Source organism: Zosterops lateralis (assembly GCF_965231275.1).
Source record: "Zosterops lateralis genome assembly, chromosome: Z".
Lineage (NCBI taxonomy): Eukaryota > Metazoa > Chordata > Aves > Passeriformes > Zosteropidae > Zosterops > Zosterops lateralis.
In genome coordinates, this window is record NC_139800.1 from 206796 (window position 1) to 224807 (window position 18012).

Genomic DNA, 18012 nt, shown 5'->3' on the forward strand with positions numbered 1-18012 from the left:
GAGATTGTTCTTCCTAAGCTATGATTGGCCCCCTAACTCTTCAGGGGTCATGGAAAAGGGAATTAAAAGGGCCACAAAATACAAAAGCAAGTCAAGGTGTAAGGGAAAGGCTGATGGAAGGGACGGCCCTCCCGTGCCTGGCCATCCGCGGCAGCCAAGGCAGGGTAAGGGGGTCCCTTGGGTGTTCTGGGATGTGTCTTCCCCATGGCTTTCTCCCAGGTGCTGAGAAGGAGTTCAGATTGTCTGCCAGGGTTTGCCGATGGACTGGATGTGCTCCTTGGCCTTCAGCCGCAGGGCGGCAATGCTGGTGTTGCGTGGGTCTGCCTCATCCAAAGGGAACTTGTCCACAAAGGTGGCCCCACACTGATAAGGCGGCGGTGGCCCCATGGCCCCCAGGGGCTGCAGCGCATGGGTCACTGCTGGAGAGTTCAGGAAGGGCGGTGGTGTGTAGCTGCCGGGCAGGCTCTGTGGCGAGGCCACAAAGCCAGGCAGGGTCTGCAGGGCTGTGCTGCTGGGCACCGGCGGGCTGAGCCATGTCTCCAGGGGCAGGCTGCTGCTCAGAGGACCCATGGGTGTTGCCTGTGGCGAGCGGTTGAACGAGAGGATAGGTGAGTCTTGCAACTTCATGGAGGTCACCTCTAGTTTCTCCTGCCGCCTCCACTTAGCCCTTCTGTTCTGAAACCAAACCTGCAAACAGAGCTGTATCAGCCAGACCAGCCAGACCCCAGGCGGTGGACAGAGGCTTGCCCCTTGCTGCAGTGGTGTACACAAAACAGAGCGAGGGAAATATGCCTTTCTGAGCTGGGGCGGAAGGGAATCTGGGGAGCTCGGGCGTTCCTCCACGACCCACAGCCCTGCGCTAGATGGAAAACAGTTCCTCAGCGGAGCTGGCCCGCCCATCCACCCGCCACTGCCCTGGCACAACAGCGGGTTCAGCGGCCCCGGGCCGGGACACTCAAGGGCAGCAGCAGCCGCGACGACGCGGCTGCCGGACGCAGGTCGGCCCCCAGCCCCGCGCTGTCCCGCCGACCGGGCCGGCCCGCGGCAGCCGCGCCCAGCGCTCCACTGGGGCCCCGAGCGTGGCCGGAGCCGTGGCCCCGAGTGTGGCCGGAGCCGTGCTGCGGTCCCTGGCCCGCGCGCCGTACCGGGGCTGCTCCGGCCGCCGGGACCACGGGGCTGCGCCGAGCCGCGTCGGGCCGGGCCGTGCGTGGTTTCCCGGCGCCGGGGACCGTCGGGGCCGGGCATTACCTGGACGCGGACTTCGGGCAGATTGACCTTCATGGCCAGCTCTTCGCGGCTGTACACGTCGGGGTAGTGGGACTTCTCAAAGGCACGCTCCAACTCGTGAAGCTGGTACGTGGTGAAAGTGGTGCGGTTTCGCCGATGTTTCTTCTTGGGCTGTTCCTCTTCCGACGGCTTCCCCTCGCCGCTGCTGCCAGCGGGCAGCTCGGGGCTGGCGCTGCCGGGACAGTACGGCTCTGCGAAGGGAAGACAAGGGGGTCACCGGCGGGATCTCCCGCGGGGCTTGCCCGAGAGCGTGGGGGAGCGGCGCCCACCCGTCCGCCCCCCGGAACCCGGCGTTGGTCCACAGCGCTCACCTTGGAAGCGCTCGGCGCGGCCCTGGGGCTCGGCCGGCGGGGGCTCTCCGGGCATCTTGGGCAGGCAGTGCCGGGGCCCCCGCCGGTCCGCCTCCTTGGCGCTGCCGTCGGGCGGGAAGGCGCCCAGCAGCCCGTCTTCCTTGGTGAACCCCAGGATAGCCTCGATGCTGTGCAGTCTCGACGGGTTTCCCCCGGGGCTTCGCGCCGCCGGGGCGGCCAGCGAGAAGGCGCCCTCGGCCATGGCGAGCGGGGCGCCGGGCGGGTGCATGAGGCGGCCGGCCCGGGGCTCCGCCGGAGCGCTGCGGTCCCACCCGGCCTCCGGGCGGCGCGGGCAAGTCTGGCACGGTGTCGGCGGGCGGGCTGGCCTCCTTGGGGCGGGGGAGGAGTGCCGGGGGGCGGTAGGCGAGAGAGAAGGCGAGGCCCCCGCACCTCTTCAGGACGGAGGGGGAGGCAGGGTATCCCCCGGCCCCCGCCGGCCGCCCCGCCCCTCCCCGCGGCCCCGGCCCCGGCCCCAGTCCCAGACGGCGCCGGGCGATGCCATCCGGGGCCCCCGAGGCGGGGCGGGGCGGCCCCCGCTGCAGCCGAGGGCTGGCCCGGGCCGAGCGCCGCGGTCGGCGCCCCGGGCAGGGGCAGCGCTGCCGGAAACCTCGGTGGGACGGGCGGCGAGAGGCGCGTCGGGCACGGGGGGACAGAGCCGGGACGGCGGGAGCCGCTGCCGGGGGCGCGGTAAAGGGGACTCAGAGAATGGGACGGAAAGGAGCGGGAGCCCGGGGTGCTGGGCCGGAGGACAGCGGGTCCCCGGCACGGCCCCGCGCTGCTCGGCGGTTCTCGGAGCCTCGCTGTGTTTCTCTTGCCCGACGGCTACAGCCCAGTTCCCTCCCGGACGGTCTGTAAGCGCGCCGGTTTCACGGCGGCCGCTCGATAGCTGCCCCGCTGTGGCCCCGGCCCGACTCAGGGGCACCGGGGTAAACGCTGCTGCGCTGGTGCTTTGCGGGACACTCGCCCTGCGCCCGATTGCCTCCAACGGCATTTCACAGACCAGGTGCTTCTGGACAGGATGGACGCAGGAGGTGGGCTCAGCCTTTCAGACTTCACAAACCCGAGGAAGCTCTAAGCAATATTTGCGGGGAAGTTTTCCAGTATGCTGCTATAGGACAGAGCCTGTGAGAAGACCTGATTCTGTGACCCTGTACTCCATGATGCTAGTGGGGCCGGGGGCGTAGCAGGCAGGGCATGCCTTCATGGGGGATGCACAAAATGTTTTTAGAGGTAAGGCCGGGAGCCAAACCCCACACATCACTTTGTACTTGGCTTGTGGAAGACGTGGACCCACCGTAGGACCAACCAGGTAACAGCGTCACGTCTCCTGCACCGATTTTCTGCTTCTGTCTTTCTGTCATTTTATCACTTTTCACACTACCACTTCCCAGTTTCTCTGACGCACCAGCTACCTTTTGCCCCAGCTTGTTTACATGACAAACCCAGTACCATCCAGAGTGGTTTTTAGTCTACGCTTAGCTTTGAAGATGCTTCCATTTGAAGCCTCAGGAGAGTGTTATGTGAAGGAAAAACACCAGTGCTGCTGCTCGTTCTTTCAGATATATTAGGTAGTCTAATAAGTATGACCTCTCAATAAATTAGCATTTTCTTATTCATGTTCTGCTCCAATAGGCTCCATATCATGTAGATTTTCCCGGAGGAATCACTTTAAGGATTAGCAGTGCTTGTTTCTGTCAGTGTCCACACCTTTACAGGTTTATGTTCTGGTGTCCCAGAGTTGGTTTCTTTTAGGGGTGCAGGGTTTTTCCTAGCTCCAGGTGAGGTTTACCTTCACTAACTGCTTGGGGCGGTGGTTTGAGGCTGAAAGAATTCAGACGTCCTTTTTTGCAGAGGGAAGAGGCCAACAGAAGAGACAAGAAAAGGTTAGTGTGGCTTTTGTGGACTCTATAAAAAGCCAGTCAATACCATTGTAGGGACATTGGAGAGTACTCAAAGCAATCAGCCAGGGGCCATTGTATTCCTTTAATCTACATGTGTGTTTCCCAGGAACTCTATTAGCGAAGATGAATGAACTGTGCAATGTCCCTAATTTCTTCTAATTTGAAGCTGGGGGTTTACAGCACTCAAAACCAGCACAAAACACACCTGTCCCTCCAGAAGTCCTGGGCAAAAATGGGAATCGGTTTTGCTTGTTGTAGGTAAGAAAGATAGCAATGTGAGATGAAGGAGCAAAAACTCTTAAGTCAAAGGGCATTGGATCCTGGCACAGATGCTGCTTTTGGGGTACCTGTCAAAGCAAAGTTGTGAGTTTGGGTCAATACTCGATTTTTTTTTTTTCTGTTCATCACAATATGAAGGCAGCAAAAACCCTTCCAGCCCTGAAGCAGGGTGCTTGAGTCTCCCACGGGACACAAGAGACATTCCTCCCTGACAGAGAGGGCTCCTCTTTCCTCAGCAGTAGAACACTCCACTTGTGTTTTCCATACGGAGCTACATTTGTCACTGTAGCATCCTCCTTGCAGGCGAGTGGAATTGTTGGAAGAGGAAGCCACTCCCTTGATCCCAATAAAAATAAAAAATAGCTGAATCAAACCCATAAGCCTGTAGCAGAACAGAGAGAGCTCTGACTCTTCCCGCTCTAGATGTCTTTTCTCTCTTGCCATGCTTCAGGCACAGCCTGTGACACGCATGAGGCATTACAGTGCTCCAGGGAGGGAAGAAGTCTAATGGTTCCTCTGATTACACAGAGGGTTTAGATAGGCGAAGAGCAGTAACTGAACATTTCCCTTTGGGTCTGATGTCCTGGCTGTCGGTTGAATCCGTTGCAGCCCTCTGGGATATGTATCATATTAGTATGAAACTGATCCTGTGGTACATCACAGCTTTGCAAAGACCATTGACCTTGGGAAACTTATGGGGGCAACCAGAATCAAATTTGAGAGCATTCTTTAGGTGATGAAACAGGCAAGGTTTGTTGCTTACCTTTCCAAAAGAGACCCCCCCATTCCATAATCTTTTTTATTTTTTTGCAATGTATTATTAAAATTTCTGAAGTTATGCTTGGAAAGTAACAAAAGTTCTCAAGATGGACAATCTGTAAAGTGCAGCTGTCTGCCATACCTCTTTTCTGTACATGTACAGTGAAGACTAAAGGGAAATAGTTTTCATCCTGTACTCGCAGTTGAGACATAGGCATGGGATGTAGTTTCACACAATGAAACCAGCACCATAAAATGCCACAGATTCCTGCTTCCTTTTCTCCTGCCTTTTCTTTATGTCCAGATGAAATAATTGCTGCCTTGCAGAGCAGAGATTTGAAGCTGAAGTCATGCTGCAGGAGAGACATCACTCTCCAGACCAAAGATGTGCAGCAGCAAGGGCCTCCCTGAAAGATAAATGTGGGTTCCAAGGTCAGACTGCAAATCAACAGGAGGGAAGCAAGGAAAAGGAGAAAATATTCACCTAGAGGGAACCTGTACCCTCCTGCAGTTTTCATGCTCTGTATCATCCAGAAAATTGTTAAAAACAACAGAAAAAGGATTTGTTTTTTCCCTCCCCAAAAATTCCTAAATGTGCAGTTTCAGAACCTTCTTGAAAGCATAAGGTGGTATGAGGAAGATGCTGCTTCCTCCTGTCATTGCATCGCTCACACTTTCCTGTTTTTCTGCTGAGACTTTTCTTGATCTGCCCAGGATAGTCAGCCATGTTTTCCCCACCTCCCAGGGTCTGATCTGGCAGGAGTTGCACAGAGATCTTGTTGTCCTGCTGTCTGTTGGGGCTGTGGGTGTGGAGTAGGCTCTGAGAGCCAGGCAGCCCTCTCTGGTGGGAGCACCACGGAGTGGATGCAAGGGTGCTGGCATTTAGGCTTGCCATGCTTGGAGGGAGGTAGGGGAGTTTCATGCTATAAGGCTATATTAATGCAATCCTTCTTTACTTGTTTTCCAATTAGCCTAATTGAATTCGGATTGCTTAAAAGTGGGCACTAGAGACATTTATCTTGATGGGATGACAGTCTTGAGCTCCAGCGATCCTATTAACTCTAAGAACCCAAATCCCAGGTAGGGGCCATCCAGCAGTAGCTGCCATGTGACCTAACCCTTTAATCTACTCCTGACAAAGACACACGGACACACAGACATGTCCCTGTCCATTCTCACACGTGCATAGCCGCATGCAGAAGTATACATGTGCATTTGTGCACAGATGTGGACACATTCTTAGGCTCATATACCAGCACACGTGCACATGCACACACATGCCGTGGCTCTGATGTGACCTATCGCCAGGCAGAGCTGCATGTACCCAGGGTGGCCCCACCACCTCCTACTCATGTGCTGCCCCAGGCCTGTGGCTGGTGGCTGAAGACAGGAGCAGCTGGTGCTGGAGGGATGAGTCCTGCAGATGCTGCCAGGAGCAGGCAGCCAACTCCAGCAAGCTGAAGATCAGGCTCCTGCTGAGGGCAGCACAGATTTGCCACCCTGCCCTGGCTCTGCCACTCCAGAATGAATGTGGCTGCTCTGGTCTAAGGCAGACCTTAGGTGGTGCCTAAGGCAGCTCACCAGTAGCTCCCGTGCCAGCAGCACTTCAGTGGGGCTGGGGCCCATCCTGTGCCCAAGCCACCTCCCGGTGCCACTTGTCTCTGCCAGCCCTGAGACTTTTTTTTTAAATCTCATTAATCATTTGTTTGGTGATTCTGACTGTACTTTCTTCTCTGACTCTTTAAACTGTGAAAATGCTGATCCTATATCTGCTGACAAATTTAATTAGATCGTTTAAAGCACAAAATGCTTTCAGTAAGATTTTTGGGATGTCCCAGGCATATTTTAATTCAAAGGTCAAAACCCTCAGGCTTGTTTATTTTGGTGTTTTATAGATAGGACAATTCAGTCTGTAAAGCAACACAACAGTGTGGAGATACCACCTAGATATATACCAGTGCAGAGGGAAATGCGTTGAGCCTCACAAACTTCAGGCTGATTGAGCTGAGCTGGTGACTATTTTATCTACTTTATGTAAAGACCTCCTAAAAGACCCCACTTGTCTTTCCACATAGATAAATAGATTCTGTGGTGCTATGTGAGAGCAGAATCCCAAGAGGAAAAAATCGGATCAGAAATCTTGGTGGTTTTAGGCAAAATAGCTCTGATGCTTGAGGGACCTGCTGAATATAGGTTTTCTTCACTAAAGAAATTACCTGTTGGATGAGAGCCAGCACCAGGACATCCTCTGGAAAAAGCAAGGAAGGTCAGAACTTGTCAACTCAATGTTTCTTAGGTAAGAAAGAAATGAGCAAGAAGAAAATGCATATTTTCTTAATGCTACAATGGGGAAAATATTGGATAACAGGTTTTCAAGCAAGTCTGTTCAGTTTGTATTTGAAGAGTGATTGATGGAAGGACTTTCCCAAGCTGTATTTGTAGGATGGAATCTCAGCTTCCTTTTAGTGTTAGCAAACTGACTGTGTTCAGGGAAATTAGAGACTACCTACAACAACATTTAACATGTTGGGAGGAGTGATTTTAGAAAGTGCCTGTGGGCTCAGCAGAAACATCAAGGAAAAACTGGCAATCAACTTGAAATGTGACAAAGAATTCTAGTCAAAAATAGGTGAAAGACTTAGAAATAAATGTAATTTGCCTTAATCAAGCATGATCTGTATGTGATGAACACACTATGCTGCCCTCCCTGTTTTTTTGCAGACATGTAGGCAGGCACCACTGTGACTGTCAGTGGTAAGGCAGTAAAGGCAGCAGTTTTTCTCTGGCCTTTTTCTGTATGTCAGTGTTTGTGCCAGTGCACCAGGAGGTGGTCAGGGGACTTTCCCTTGCCACCTTGGCACCCGGGAGCTGTTGGAGCAGGAGGGAGGGGAACCTCTCTCCCTTGCCCTTCTCTCTGCCTCACCACAGAGGTGACTTTGCCAAAAGGAAAATTTGGCCTCCTTTCAAAGTGACTAGTAAAACACTGCAGGCATAGCACACGCTCACATCCTCCCTGAGATTCTGTGTCTGTCTGCCCCTTGTCCCTGTCCCCGTGTAGCTGTGGGTGATTGCTGACCCCTCTACAGGGACAGGGACCATCCCAGGCAAGTGTGGGAAGATGCTCTGTGCTGCTCAGGCTTGGTGGGCTGCCTGCTGCAATCATTGCTTTACTATGGGACCTGTGTTATCTAGACTTTGCCTCTTCCTGGAGACAATTCCTCCCTGGTGATGGGACCTTCCAGGATCCATGGGAGACCTAAATTCTGTCCCCAAAGTCCTGTAACTCCCTGGGGCTTGGCAGAGCCCCCACTGCTTTATGGGGCTGGAGGACATTACCTGAAGCAGGCAAAGGGGGCTCAGCACAGAGTGGTTTTCACACCTGGAGTGTGCTGTTGTATCTTGTGCAGTTCACAAACCAGTACCTGAGGCCAAGATCGAGGAAGAGAGGAGAGGAGAGGAGAGGAGAGGAGAGGAGAGGAGAGGAGAGGAGAGGAGAGGAGAGGAGAGGAGAGGAGAGGAGAGGAGAGGAGAGGAGAGGAGAGGAGAGGAGAGGAGAAGAAGAGAAGAGAAGAGAAGAGAAGAGAAGAGAAGAGAAGAGAAGAGAAGAGAAGAGAAGAGAAGAGAAGAGAAGAGACGAGAAGAGAAGAGAAGAGAAGAGAAGAGAAGAGAAGAGAAGAGAAGAGAAGAGAAGAGAAATAAAATATACTTAGTGCATTTGTTAATTTAAAATTAATATTTTTACTTGATTGGCTGGAGACAGAGAGAGAGACAGAGAGAGAGAGAAAGAGAGAGAAAGACTTATAAAAACCTGTAGGAAGATGCTAGACATATTCATTTCCAAATTTAATTCTCAGGCTAGTTCCTGGAGAACTTACAAAGCCATTCATTTAATATAATTTCTTGAGAGTAGCAGCCTGCTATGTTCCATAGACACAGGTAGATTTAACATTAGTGAGAGCTGTACCTTTCCTCAGGTTTAGGTGCTGTACCCTGACATAACCCTCCATGTTTACCCTTCAATGGAGACAACTCCCAGAATCAGCATGGGGAGCTGGTTTTAGCCTTGTGCTGGTACCCCAAGCCCCAGAATTTAGCACACAGAGCAGACAAGCAGAGGGTCGCTGCTGTCCCTTGATGTTTGAAGTGTCTTTGAGAGGCTGGGAAATGAAAGCAGACTGGAGAAACCTGCACTGCTCCAGAGCAGGGCTCACTGAGCTGAATCAAGCCTTACTTTCCTACAAGTCCCCACTCAATGTATATGACAACATTTTTGACCCAAGCTATTGAGGTACATACTTTACTTTTTGCCTTTTGCTACACTTAGTACAGAGATGATTTTTTAAAAATCAAGGTTTTGCAGCAAATATTAATATCTGAACACTGTGTTTGCCTCAAGATGTTTGAAACAGACATATTTTTGTAAGAAATATACGTGTTTATTTCTGAAAGTAGGATTAAATGAGCGGTTCCCTCTATGTGACGTATCAGAAGTACAATTTTGTTCAAACATACACATTTAATAGCATTTCAATCACGTGGAAAAAATGGAAAAAGGCACATTTTTTCCCCATTATTAACTTCTTTAAAGCCATTTTTTCCATGGGGGAAAAAGTTATGTTCAAAACTGAGGATCAGTTCTAACTTCCTTCTAGGCAGTCCCAGCAGGTAATTTTTTACTCTCCCCTCAGGGTTTTAAGTCTCTCTCTCATCACTTTTCTATATTTACACTGAATGCTATAGACCTACGTGCATCCCTCTGCCTGCTCTGCCTCTGCAGCCCCAGCAACAAGACTGAAGTTACAGCCCTTGGGTAGTGGTGGCTCTTCTACATCATGGAACATTTCTGCTCAGCTGCCTGTTTCATCTCAGTGAAGGTGGCTTGTGCCTTTTCTTTGATGGCGTCCATGTCCATGTTCTGGATGTTCTGCAGCTGGCCCAGGATAGAGTCCTTGTCCTCTTCCTCCTCCTGATCTTCTGCCACCATCTTCTGAAGGTCTTCTGGCAACCCCACATCATCTCCAGCCATTTGTATTTGATTCTCATCCAATTCACTCTAAAGTAAGAAATAAAACCAGCAGATGAGAGTATTTCTGCTCTCCCAGGATCTACCAATGAGTCTCTTGTTTTGTTCTTTTTTTGGTTTTTAGGGAGAACCAAAACAGATGCACAGATTTTTCAATCAAGTTTTTTGGGTGCAACTTGTGAATTCAGGGCCTCAATCAGCCTCCATGAAAGTTCTAAGATTTTTTGGACAATGTCAATTATATTTCTTCAGTCAAAACTAAAGCCCTGAGTGTCACTTGCCATTTTAGAAATCTTTGCCATGGTGATACCACAGGAATTCTATTCCAAGTTATTTGTGTGCCCCAAAACCATGCTGCAGGACATTACTGAGCCTGTCAGCTGCTGTGTCTGTCTGCTTCTGGTCAATGAAACAAGAGCTTTAGAAAAGCTGTGGTACCATTTCCTTATTCAATTGCTGGGGAGAGGGGTGCGGGGGGCGCATTTTTAGGTATCAGCAGTAAACTGAAGCCTTCTGGAAGAAAGATGCATTAAACTTCAGAATTAATTACTGGTGAAAGGGTCCCCATCTTCCCAAACTATCTCTAAACTCTGTCTAGGTCTTTGATTGGCCTCTCTGAGTTGTGATGAAGAGCAGGGGCTTCCTGGCACATAATCAGTGTTGCAGTGCTGGTAAAAGTGGGGTAATAGAAGAACTTGGACAACAAAAGAGAGGAGGGAGGTTGGTTGTGAGTCTGAGAAAGCAGAAGGAGACAGGAGAAGAAACTGGTTAAGCAATTAAAAGGGCTGAGATGCAGCAAGCACTACACACTTGCTTCCTGCCTGCCCACTGAAACACTCCATCAGTGGGATTATGTCAATTTTTCAAACAATGGTGATTTTGTTCACGTTTTCTGGTGGATTCTGATGGATCCAGAGTTCAGAAGAACAGGATATTTTGACACAGTTCACACATCAAAGATAAGCATTAATGCTTCATTACATCTCCAAAATTAAGCATGACAGCAGCAAAGGCCTGATATGAATAAGCAGCAATGCTATCAGCAGGAGGTGTTTTTTAGACTGAGGGGTCTGGACTTTGCATGAATGAAAGGACAAATGAATGCAAGGACATATATGAGCAATGTCTGTGTTGTTGCAGGCCTTAGCAAGGACTGGCAGACTGGGGGTGGTCAGCTGCATAACCACTATTTATGGTTCCATATTTCCACATTTTATGTTTGCAATGACTGTATCTCTCTTTAATCTGATCTTCCCCCATATCTCCTGTGAAACTGTGGAGAGGTCTAGCAGGATTGTTACTATGTGGATAAAATGGTGAGGACATCTCTTCACCTTTTGGGTAAGGATTGCTTCAGTCAAATCTGTGGGAGCTAGAAACAATCTCTGAAACAGAAGAGGTATTTTTTATTGATTGTGTAGCAGGAAAAATTATGTTAAGTTTTTATTTAGCAACTGATGGCTATCAGAGGAGTTAGCCCTTTTGAAATCCTCACCAGTAGCAGTAGAGGATGATAAAAAAAATGTGATTACTGAAAAAGTGCCCTTAATCAGACAATCACACGTTCTTTCCTTTAGAATTATTTCTAAATTAAGGCATCGTCACTGCATGCTAATCTAGTGATTCACATCTTTGGCAACGTGAACCATTGTCTAGCATGTTCTTACACCAAAGCCCAGTGTCCTATGGAAGTCTGAGATGCGATGTGCAACAGTTTGGGACTTCAAAGTGTTCTCTGACCAAAAAGAGAATATATTGAGATATACTTAAAGCAGTACAATTCCGCCTAAGCCACCTGCCTCTACCCACTTGGCATTTAGCTTTAATAGACCTAAGATGAGTTTCAACAGGGTGGGGTTCCTCAACAAGAAGCAAAGAAGCACGTGATGCATGTATGGGCTCTTCTCTTCCTTCTAAAATTTGAGTATTTGATTCTTGTTTGCTTTGATTTGAAATGGAAAAGTGAACAGAGAAACAACATCTATTCTACTAGATTAAGTATGCCTGGCACTGGTCTCTTGCCCCAAGGCCAGCTGGCCTGGAAAAACCCACTGGGATGCTATTGAACTCTGTCGCCCTATCAAACAGGGTGGTCCCATCTAACTGCCGATTGGGAATGCCTGTCCCAACTCCCAAACTGGCCGTGGGAACTGCCTGGGAGAGTGCCCAGGCCAAAACTGGGTCAGACATTATTCTGACAATTCAACAGCATAGGCGATAGAGTCCGAGTGCATGGTGATATTTTTGACCCTGATTATGCATCTGATTCAGTCAGTCCCAGATGTGTTTTGCTACAGATACAATAGATTTCTTAACATATACTATGAAACACAGGTGGATGTGAGATGAAAACCTCTAAGTATCTGCTTTGTTACCATTTGATGGTAAAGTCTTCTGCCCAAATTAAGGTGCAAAGGTCCAGTTCAAGGATACCAACTTTATTTTGTAGCATTAAGTGTGTACAGAAATGAGAAAAATGTGAATGAGCGAGAGAGGGGGAAGGATTAAGATAGTGCAAGCAGGAGATGGTCACCATCTGATATCACACGGGAAATTCAGTCTCTGGCTCCCGCAGGTAAAGGATGCAGTTTAACATTAGACAGCTCCATGCCCCCCGGGCAGGAAAAGCAATTTCCCTCAGGGAGAGACAGCTTCTTTCACTAAAAGTTTTGTCAAGCTCCCTCAAAGGGAGACGACGCCCTCCAGACGGGGAGAACAATCAAAGTTTGGTATTGCTCGTTAAATAGCACTTTCGGTTCTCTGAACAATGATGTTAAAGTCTTCTGTTCAACTTAAGGGACAAAGAGGAGAAAATGCTGTTTTAACCCTGTTTATATGAAGTCTGCTTGTAAACAAAAAAGATCAAAGCTCACAGATTAATCCACAGGGGAACCAAACTCTTTTCCAGCATGGCTGTGTGATGTACTGCTTTCCTTATGCCTAACTTAGCCTGTCATAACATTTACCTATGCTGATGTGCAGAGATCCTTAGGTAGCTGACTCCAGACCTTATCCTGTGATTTATCACTTATAATGCACCAGTAACATACAAAATCAGAGCTCACCTTGCCTTGACCTGCAGGTGGGACTTAAAATTGGCAACGCAGCAGCACCACCATCCTTGTGCTGCAGGTACCTCACAAGTAGGTACGAGGAGCCAGATGTTGTTACCAGCAGCCTTCCTCCCCAGAAATACCCTCAGAGAATCCAGAGAGCACAGCCTGGAGCACAGGGCTGGTGGGTGGGGACTGCTCCCTCCTGACACTGGAACTCTGTTTTCAGCTTACCATCAACTCATGCCCCCGTGTTTAGACCTTGCAGAAGTTCATTGATTACTGAATCCCACTTCAGGAAAAAGGTAGCAAGTGGATAAGAGAGTTTGGTGAGTTTTGGTGTGGGGTTTTTGTTTGTTTGGTTGGGTTTTTTTGTTTGTTTGTTTAGTTTTTTTAAATCAATATTATTATTAAAATATTAATGTCTGTATTTATATAATATTTTTTAATGTTTTGTATGGATGTGATGCACTAGATATGCCAAAGATGAAAATGCTGTTCACAGATCAAATGTCTCATGGCTAAAAACATCTTTCTGATGACAAACCTAAGTTGACAACTCTGTTAATAGGATTAGGTTCATTAAGGGTCTACTTTCTCTTATAAATCTGGCCCAGATAGCACAGAGCTTTAGATTTACATGGCAAAGGGGGCCCTGCTTAGTTCTGAATTTCATGCTTTTACTTAAAATGCTTGCTAGTGATTGATACTGGTAATATTCAGTGTTTCCAGCCCATACTAGGCTACCTGAAATGACTTTCAATTTTCAAAATACTTAATGCATTATCACAAGTCTGAGAGCAATTTGCTGCCAGAATGTTGTATCACAGCATTGAATTCTTTTTCAGGGACATATAGCGTGCATGAAATAATTTCATTTTCTTCCTGCTATAACATGTTTTCATAAGGGCTGATGAAAACCAAGAAATGTTATATAGCGAGAAACAAATGTAGAAGAAAAGTACCTTGCAATATTGTTTTCTGGCTTAGAGCTACTCTCCTACCTTGGAGAAAATCTTCTATTGTTAGTACTGAAATATGGTCCCAGAGAGCACTTAGTACATGCCAAAGCCAAGATCCTGCTGGAGATGGGTCAGATCACCACCGTGTACTTGTGTGTCTATGAGGTGCTCAGGCAAGGGGGACTGGTGATCTGGACACCATCTCAAACTGAAAAAAGCTGCGAGTGGGAGAATTTGAAAACCAGATACCCAGCTCCACTGATGTTTAGCTGAGACCTGGGCACTCGAGTATCCTGGAGCTTTCCAAAGCAGCCCCTCTTGGAGCTGAAAGCTCTGGCGAGACGCTGGGTAAATGCTGCTCAGGAGCTGTCTCAGCATACGCCTCCAAAAGGAAAGCAAAGCTTAATGATATTTTACTCCTCAGCTGCTAATTAAAATGCTGGTGTTTAGAGACTTAGGCCTCCAATCCAATCAATCACTTAAAATCTTGGACTTTTTTTTTTTTGCATAATTAATCTTTCTGTAATTAAACTCACCCGCAAGGCATGTTGTCCAGCTAGAGCACAAAAGAACCAGGCTCTTAGGGGTGGAATACATCTTACCTGAGTTCAGCTGTCACCTGGCCTCCCTCTAGAAGAGACATAGCCACTGGGAGGTGACCCAACTTCACCTTAAATACTTATTTAAAAGTTTGAATATGTGAGGATACAAGTGCTGGTCTCTTTCTGTTGATGATGAGTCCCTAAATTACTTGTTTGGAGTAAGCACTACAATTTTTAGCAGTTAAATTTACAGGAGATGGATTCTTTGCCTTCCTCCATTTTAATTAATCAAAGAGCAGTGGAAAGTACTGATTAGAAAATGAGTGGCAATGACTCACAGCTGGCAGGTGAGTAATACAAATAAACTCTCAAATTGCTAAGAACCACCACACATATCCTCAAGGGGTATAAATGAAACATGCCAACATCTTCCCAGTAGTGACAGGTCAGAGCAAATGTGTGATCCAAACCTCTCGAAAGAGTACTCTGTCCTGTATTACCTCTCTCCTGCCCGTGGCAGAAGCTTACAAAATATCACAATAATTTAAAAAATATTTTTAAAGTTTCTTGAAGCTTTTGCTTTCAATATTTTGGTTTTCCTGGAAATATTTGACAGTGCTGGGATCACTAAAGAAAAAGGAATGGGCAGTGTAAAATTGGTTGAAATTTGGTCTCTGGACTAGATGAGCTCATGAGCTGCAGGCTTACCTTGGGCAGTCTGTACTTTTCTCTCAGGTGAACCCTCAGAACGGCTCGCTCTGCTTTTTTTTGTGCAAATGCTGCATCTCTTTCCATCCTGGAAATCAGAAAAAATGTTCCTTCAAGATGCTAATAAAGGCAGTCTTTTGCACTGAACCAGTTGCTTGGCTGCAAAAAGCTACACACCAGAGTTCTTCCCCAAGATAAGTAACTTGTCCAAAGGCACAAAAGGAGCAATACCAATGAAGTGATGCCAAGGGGCCACACTTCCTGTGCTTCTGTCACCTGTGAGTTTTTCTGGTCTTTCTTTGTGCATTCATTGTTTCACAAGGGCAATGAATTCTAAAACTTCCCTGTGTGGAAAAGCACTGACTTAATCTGTGATTTTATAAAATGTTTTCATTAGATTCAAGAACTGGTCTGCACCCTTTAATTTTCTTAGATTATGTATGTATTTATTTGCAAAATGTGTCTTCTCAAAGATTTTTGGTAACACTTGATAACACTCACCTTTCACCTCTCTCTCTCTTTAATTTATTTTTTCCCTAGTAGCATTTTCATGGAAATTCTATTGCAAAATTGAGTATAGGTATTTTGGCACAAAATATTCCAAAAGGAAATATTACTTTTCCTCTGCTTCCAAAATGAGTTTTTGGATTTCTCTCTCTTTAAAAACAAAACCCCCACAAACAAACCTAAAATCTTAGAAGAACCCAACGCTTGGTTGGTTACGGGTTCAAAACTGCCTGAGCACAAGTTCAGCAAGGCATATTTACTTTTCCGATCTCTACTCCTGCACAGCTGAACACCGGGCAAAATCCAGGGAGCACTGAACAAAGAACATGCTCTGCCCATGTCAGAGATTTCTGACACAGAACCACACCTCATCCTGAAGTAATTTTTTTCTCTTAGAGTTTCTAACTGTCCTGTAGGGGTACTCCTGCCCTGCTTTCTCAGTGCAGTTCAGCAGGGAAAGGACACATGCCCCACTTCAAAACAGTATAGGAGTAATTTTTTTCCTCAGGCATTTCCCTATCCCAGGAATCCTGTATTTCTTCTCAGTCTCCATAAAGCATCTTCCTGCCAGCAGATGGTCATTTCCCTTTTAAATATCCCTTGACAAAAGGCAGAGCAAAACATTCTGTGCTTTTTTTCCAGACCAAATGACACCTCTTCAGGGCTTCCTGATGGAAACGTCTGATGCTAAATACAGACCTGGATACCTCAAATTCCATCAGTCATTAACCTGGCACCTATAATCATCTTACAAGTAGGATTTACACAACCATTATGTAATTGACCATTAGAGGAACAGATGCATTTGAGATTTAAAAGTCAATCGTTTTATTTATAATTATGCATGGTTTAAACTCCTACACATGCCAACTCCTCCATTTTACTCATTTTCATAAACACAGCAAGTGATAAAGATTGTCTTTACAGACAAAATTTGAGATTTAATAGATTTTAAAGTTCTGCTTTATTTAGTAGATTTTAGAAAAAAAAACCATCTTAAACTTTTGCTCAAGATAAATGAGCACTCAGTACTTTTTCAGGTCTGCCATGATAAATGTGGACAACGAAATATTACGTATTGAAAGCGTATTCCACACGGAGTTCTAGGAGAATTCATCATGTACATTTGAGAATTAAATCCTGCACTACAAACATCTTGAAAAATTTTTCTAGATAAAGTAACATCACCTAGGAATGAGTCTGGCATATCAAGCTGTGGAGATAGCAGGAAAGCATAGGAGAGAGTTGCAGGATGGGGAGGGGGGGCAGGAAGAGGGAACGTAATATTTTATAATTTCCAGATGGGGAACTTTTATTTTGGAAAGTCTTTTTAGCAAAAATTTATCTGCTTTAAAAATAAAATAGTGAAGAGCTGCATGTTTGGCTTTTTCTTGGGTTATTTTTATCTGCACAAAGTTACCAAGAATCAGTACTCATAGTAAGGGAACAGGTACTCACTTCTCCTCAACCATTTGCTTTTGATATTCCTCATACTCCTCTCTGGTCATTCCTGCAGCTGCTGCTGGATCAGAAGGAGTGCTTTCTTCTTTGCTTTCTTCCCCTCCACCTCCAAGTCCCAAATTCTTTACCTGGTTGCTCAACATACTTTTCATTAGAAAGGCCATCTTCTCAAAAAAAAAAAAAAAAAAAAAAAAGGAGCTATAAGGAAACAACTACAAGAAAGCCAAACAAAAAATGTTTTCAAACACAACAGTTGTAAGCGAGAGAGTTTCTACAGCCACATCAGCTCTTCAAGGGCACAGTGCTAGTGAAACGTGAATGCCAAAACCAGTTTGTCAGCCATAATCTGGATTAAAGAAAGCACTCCTTAATATATAGAGGCAGATGGTTCAGATTACTCTAAAAAAAAATCATTAGATGCAACTACCTACTTTTTCCATTAATACTTTAAGCTAATTGTACACACACACACAAAAATCAATTATAGTGTGCAATGGCATTTTGACATCTTCAGTCTTGAAGCTTGTTCTCACTTTCACAAAGATCACAATATTCCCTGGACCTGAATTGAAAACCTGCTTGATTCAATAGCCATAGTAAAATAGCAAAATTCAGGCTACTCAGTGGAAACCCCTCAGATTTGAGATTTGAAAACTTAAATTCTTCATTAAGAAAAATGCCTGATTCTTTTTATCCATGAATATTTTATCCCACTGAACGGAAATCTTTTGTGTGGTTTTTCCTCAGCCCCTCTTCATATGGTCAGTTTATCTTGCAGATGAATGAGGCATCACTGCTATGATTACTTTATTTCAAGAAAGTAACCCCAAAGAAAGCAAGTCAGATCTTCCTACTGTTCTTTTTCTTGTGTTTCTGTTAGCTCTTCCACAGGCTATCTCCATCTAGACCCCTGCTTTGGTGCTGCATAAAACACCTGATGTTTGCAATCCTAACTGCTGATAAAGTATGAATAAATCTGAATCTGTATACCATAAACCAGTCTGGATACATTTGGGTGTAAATTGTTTCTGTAGGTCCTCATCTTTCAAACCTTTAGTCACATCATTAGCCTCACCAGGTCTACTCAGGTAAAGATTTCCAGGATCTGTTACCTAGGTCATAGACTATTTTGGGAAAGAAAATCACCTGCTAGGTTTCCAAAGTTCATGAATTTGGGTTT

The 18012-nt window shown here is 46.6% G+C and overlaps 2 protein-coding genes across 2 annotated transcripts; both read right to left on the bottom strand.

The window, feature by feature from the left end:
- Nucleotides 1-234: 234 nt before the first annotated feature.
- Nucleotides 235-1866, bottom strand: LOC310922712 (retinal homeobox protein Rx2; the record flags this gene model as incomplete). The annotated part of the gene is made up of 3 exons (XM_083883458.1): nucleotides 235-687; nucleotides 1249-1478; nucleotides 1599-1866. 3 exons carry the CDS (start codon nucleotides 1864-1866, stop codon nucleotides 235-237), a joined length of 951 nt encoding a protein of 316 aa, XP_083739584.1.
- A 7535-nt stretch (nucleotides 1867-9401) lies between these two features.
- LOC310922714 (complexin-4) lies at nucleotides 9402-17378 on the bottom strand (the record flags this gene model as incomplete). The annotated part of the gene is made up of 3 exons (XM_083883460.1): nucleotides 16830-17378; nucleotides 14865-14952; nucleotides 9402-9629 (listed from the first exon to the last, which is right to left on the bottom strand). The coding sequence occupies exons 1-3, from the start codon at nucleotides 16994-16996 to the stop codon at nucleotides 9402-9404; spliced, it is 483 nt and encodes a 160-aa protein (XP_083739586.1). The 5' UTR covers nucleotides 16997-17378.
- Nucleotides 17379-18012: the final 634 nt, after the last annotated feature.